The 5160-nt window shown below is 39.7% G+C and overlaps 1 protein-coding gene across 1 annotated transcript in view; it reads left to right on the top strand.

Annotated features, from left to right (window-relative positions):
- Positions 1-2246: 2246 nt before the first annotated feature.
- FBXW11 (F-box and WD repeat domain containing 11) overlaps positions 2247-5160 on the top strand; it is a 36715-nt gene continuing 33801 nt past the window's right edge. The window contains exons 1-2 of the mRNA XM_010010733.1: positions 2247-2303; positions 3390-3615. Coding sequence (XP_010009035.1) covers positions 2253-2303; positions 3390-3615 — 277 coding nt within the window. The 5' untranslated portion in view covers positions 2247-2252. The remainder of the gene's footprint in view (positions 2304-3389; positions 3616-5160) is intronic.

Below are 5160 nucleotides of genomic sequence, written 5' to 3'. Positions count from 1 at the left end.
GAACCTCCTCTGCAATCTGCCTAGTGTGGAAGTCTGGTTTTGGTGAAGTCTGTGTTCTTGCACACTTGGTGTTACAGTGCTGCTCTGCTACAGTTTTATTATATGTTCCTAGAATGAAAAGACATGATGTTCAGGAGACAGTTCTTAGCTTGCATCCAGGAAAAGCTAGCAGTGATCTCTGAGATGTTTCCTGATGAAGGAGCAGAAGAAAGCAATGGCAGAGTCTTTCCATGACCTACCAAAGGAAAGGTTGGTTGAGGCTAAATTGATCTAATGTGGGATTTCTGCTGAATAAGCTGACCCAAGCCATCCATGTTTGATATTCTCAAGGAGAGTTCCTGTTCCTTGTTCTTCGCTTACAAGATCAATGCACGTACTGTCTTCAACTGCAGAAGGGGTGAGATGTTCTGTACTCATTTAAGGACAAACTAATTGAAAACATTTTTAACAACATATAATCGCTGTAATCAATATTTCTACACATTCAAATTTAAACTAAAACAAAATTAACCCCCCCTGCGTAATTCCCTGGAGTCACATTAGCTTTCCAGAATAGCTTAACTGGTGTGGGCTAGTTGGGTACCAGTCAGGCTGCATCTGATTCCTGCTCCCTCTTGTGGCACCATGCGGTAGGAGAGCATCCTTCACACATCACCTGCACATCAGTGATAGTGCTGGTTGTGACCGGTGTGTAGTTGTGAATAACTGGAATGGCCATCAGGAGACTGTAATTCCAAAAATGCGGGAAGGGTGGTTTACTTTTCCAGTGTTACTGTTCTGTGTCCAGAAACACTTAAATATGTGTATCTGCAGAGTAACACAAAACCTTTACTGCTTTTGTCCATTGTTGGATTCCCCACTAGCCATTTTCTGAGCTTCTGTTTGTCATGTGCATCATAACTAGATAGACTCAAGATTTTTTCCATCACCCCCTATACATAATATTTATAATGTAATTTTTTGTGCACGTTCTTTCACAACTGTAAGGCAGAAAAGATCTGAGGTAGATTTCAGCCAGAGCAGTGCAGCCAGGTGGTGGAGAAAGCCTTGCCTAGAGGGATAATACTGTTAACTTTTCAAGTTTTCTGGTTTTGGTGTGGTATGTCCCTTATGCAGGAAAGAGGAGCTGAAAGAGTAAATGTTTTTGAGGTGAAATTGTCTTTTCAGTGGGGGCGGATGTAATTGTTAAGGGGTTAATCCCTACTCTCTGAAGGCAAGAGTAAAGGAATTGTGTGACTTATTCCATCATGTGTCTTACTTGAGTGTGTTGTTCCTCTTTCTGTTGAGACAGCTGATAGAGAGGAAGAAGGCTGAAATAAATACAGACAATGGTTTAAGGCACTCAGTTTTTCATGCCAGTTAGCTGGTATCTTCTGGGCACGAAGGATGGGTAGGACAGGGTTGGTGGGGAGCCAAATGAGCAGTAATTGCTTAGGTGTGGGGTACCATTAGGTGTGGGTAGAAATAGATGGTACTTGTGGTATGGACAGCAAGAAGGAGCAGATAATTAAGAAATAAAAAGGGAAGAAATGAGTGAAAGATTTTGAAAACCTGAGGTAAGCTTGAAAAGAAACACTTGCGTCTGAATGTCTAGAGAAGTTCTTACATCTCTTGAACAAAAGGGAAGGAAACAGTAGGGAGGAGCAGTTACAATATGGGGAGAGCACTGTAATTAAGTCAGGGCGAAGAAAGATGGTGACTGCCAAGGGTTATAGGACACAGACTGTGGCACTGAATTACAGAGACGTTCTGCAGAGAACGGTCCCTCCTCCCTGTGGTAAGCTTAGAGCTGGGGAAAAAATCATATTCTGTTGCTTGTAAGTAGTGAACAGTGATTTTATTTTCTTTCAACTAGATGTATGCAATTTAACTTTGGCAGAAAGTGCTGGTTGATTACTTTGACAGGTTTAATTACTTTGGCTTGAGTAGGATGAAAGTGAATTTATTTCCCAGTGAGAAAAGCGTTGAAAGGCTGCATGAAAACCTGTCAAAGGAAATTGAAGCGGGGTTGGGGAGTTATCTTTACAGTAAATGGAATTGATAAACATGTCAGTTAAAAGAGGAATTTATTTATAATATCCAGGTTCTGTGGCCAGAAATCTTCAATAATTCTGTTCACTGGGAAAATGAATTTTATCTGTTCAATTGATCTGCCTTTTCATAATGCTTGTAGAGCAAGGAATTGCCATGGAATAAAAAAGTGAAGTCATAATTCCTCTTTTTTCCCTTTTTTTGCCTAGAACACATCAGTAATGGAGGATCAGAATGAAGATGAGTCTCCAAAGAAAAATACCCTGTGGCAGGTAGGATTCACATTTGTGTAGAGAGAGTTGGCATGATTTTATATGTTTTTGCTTTTGAGAAACTTCCAAATCTTGCGTCTGCATAATCATCCTTGTACGTAGTTGACTGTATCATCCTAAAATTAGCTCAGCCTTCAAGTGAAGGATGATGCTGATGAATAATATTTGAGAAATTGCTAGGTCTTCTCAGATTTTGGAGTTTGTGCTGACTTTGAAAGGACAGTTCTGTGTCAAAGGATACTTGGGAATACAGTTCAACCTGTCTGAGCATGACTGTCATTTAAAAGGAAAAAATCAACACCTTCTCGTGGCAAGGATTTGTAACCAATTTGCTTTGAGGAAGTTTGGGAATAGTTCAGTGCTGACAGTTGTTCTCAGCAGCCCTCTTGGTCTCCTGAAGGGCTCAGAAGAGCCTGTCATCAATCTTTGGTTCTGTTTACTAATTAGCACTAAGTCCTGGGGTGGTGTTCTTATAGAATCCTTTTTCTAGCAAAAGCTCCCAGGATTTTAATGATGTTTCCATGTGCACATCCCAGATATTGTTATGAGCTGTCTTTCAAAAACAAAGCAAGCTCTTCACATCATGTAATTCTCAGTTTTCATTTGTGGACAAGCAGTTCAACACCGGCATGAGGGTCTTGAATTTTTGTGTTAATTTAAGTATTAATATCCAGCTTTGGTATGTCTCTGAATATGTATTATTTTAACTGCTGGAATTCGAGTAAATCATTTGTGGAGGCAGGCTGCGGTATACACCAGAGAGAAAACTGCAATATGCAGCAGAAACCACTGGTTTCATCTGGAGAAGTTTCTTCTAAAATGAATTAAGTTCCTTGCTGTTCACATGGTAGGAGGTGTAAGGGAATTCAAGCCTTTCTGTGTAACAAGTAACTTACACTAATGAGTAAAGTCCTTTCAATGATCTTTATGAAAGGTGGAATTCGTATGGGATAACCCATAGCTTGAAGACTATGTTTCAAAACTTAGGTTTGATTATTTCTTCTCACATATTATTCCTTGAGAGAGTTCTTATAAAGCTGTGCTATTGCTTGTATGTTAATACTGATACTCCTTTTCTAAAACCAGATAAGTAATGGAACTTCATCTGTGATTGTCTCAAGAAAAAGACCATCAGAAGGAAACTACGAAAAAGAAAAAGACTTGTGTATTAAATATTTTGACCAGTGGTCTGAATCAGATCAAGTTGAATTTGTGGAACACCTTATTTCACGAATGTGTCATTATCAGCATGGACATATTAACTCTTACTTGAAGCCCATGTTACAACGGGACTTCATCACTGCGTTACCAGGTAAAGTAGTATTTATTTTGCAAGAGGCTCATTTACAAATATTTCTTCTGATTAATGCTTTGGCTGTATGCAGACTTTTTGAAACATCCTCCAGATTTAGGTTGACTTGAATAAAGTGATGCTTTATAGTCAAAAGAAGGGCAAGAGGGTAGCTGAAGTCACTCACTTCTGCGATTAATTGAATTGGCCACTGGATGCCAGTGTTGTTCCGTGTAAAAGCAGTTTGAGTAGCATATCCTGAAGACAAGTTTGTGTTTAAATTGGAACTGTGTTGTCATGAAAGTTTTATGTCTGCAAGCTCTGGTCTAAATTCCTTTTTCATATGAACCCCATAGGTGTAGAAAATTCTATAGAGGTGTGTTTATTTATGAAGTCCTTTATGACATTTTAGTTTAGTTCTAAGTTTCCTAAGTCTTAAATAAAAAGCTGCCTGCCTAGGTGAGTGAGCCTAGTTTGTCTGGTCTTCTTACTGACTCCAGAGCAAAAGCAATTGTGGATTTTCATTGTATAGTCCAGCCATGATTCCTTCCAGTTGCTCAGGACTGCTTCTGCCACCCATCAGTGTAAACCTGGATCAATAGTTTGAATGTGAAACCTGTTCTTACAACTGCTGTATGCATTTCTTCCAACAAAAAAAAAAAGGAGCATTAATAACTATACATACAATTGTTAGCTTTAATCTCCTGCTCAGTTGTATATATTCCATTAATTTCTGGAAGGAATTGCATCCCAGGATTTTTGCTGCTGGAGAAGATGATTCATTTGATTCTTTGAAAGGTAAATGTGTAGATACTGTTTCCAGAGAGGGAAACAAGCATGAAATAAGTGGTCACAATGTTCTGCTTGCCACTGGCAGTATAACAGCACAGATTCACACCTACGAGTGAGTAGTCTGTAGATGTTACCCCAAAATGCCCAGACACAATAGTGAACACGGAAAGCAGATGAGGAAGTGATGCAAAGGAATTGGAAAACTGGGAACTTTTTGAGCACAGGAAGCACGAAAGTAAAGTTACTTTAAAGATTGGTCATATTACAAGCTCAGAAGCTTTTGTAAGCATTGGTGTGCTCAGGTGGTCTTGCATGATGAATCCCCTGGTGTCTGGGACAGATGCTGCTTGGATATTATGGATTCCTGTTCTCTGTAGCGCTGCTGTATTTTCATAAAACCTGGAGGAATTCAACTTTTTGAGGTGTTGGGGGGAATTTTGGCTCATCTGTCAAACATGGCTGAAATGAACTTCTGAGTAGTTGGAGAGCAAGGAAGAATGTACAGTAGGACACAGGGAGGGTATGGGGAATACACATGCATAACTGTGCTCCTCGTTTTAAGTGGAGAACTGTTTCCTTCAGGTAGGGTGGATGTTTCTTCCAACTTGTTTTAAAAATACTAAATGTTGATTTCTCCACAAAATAACTGGGATTCACTAAAAAATAGAGAGGACAGTCATGGTGATCGTAGAATTGCAGATTGGTTTGGGTTGGAAGGGACCTTAAAGCTCATCCAGTTCCAACCCCCTGCCATAGGCAGGGGGCACCCCCACC

Source organism: Nestor notabilis, unplaced genomic scaffold (assembly GCF_000696875.1).
Source record: "Nestor notabilis isolate BGI_N333 unplaced genomic scaffold, ASM69687v1 scaffold8423, whole genome shotgun sequence".
NCBI lineage: Eukaryota > Metazoa > Chordata > Aves > Psittaciformes > Psittacidae > Nestor > Nestor notabilis.
The sequence above is the reverse complement of the archived record's forward strand: the minus strand, read 5'-3'. Positions and strand labels throughout refer to the sequence as shown.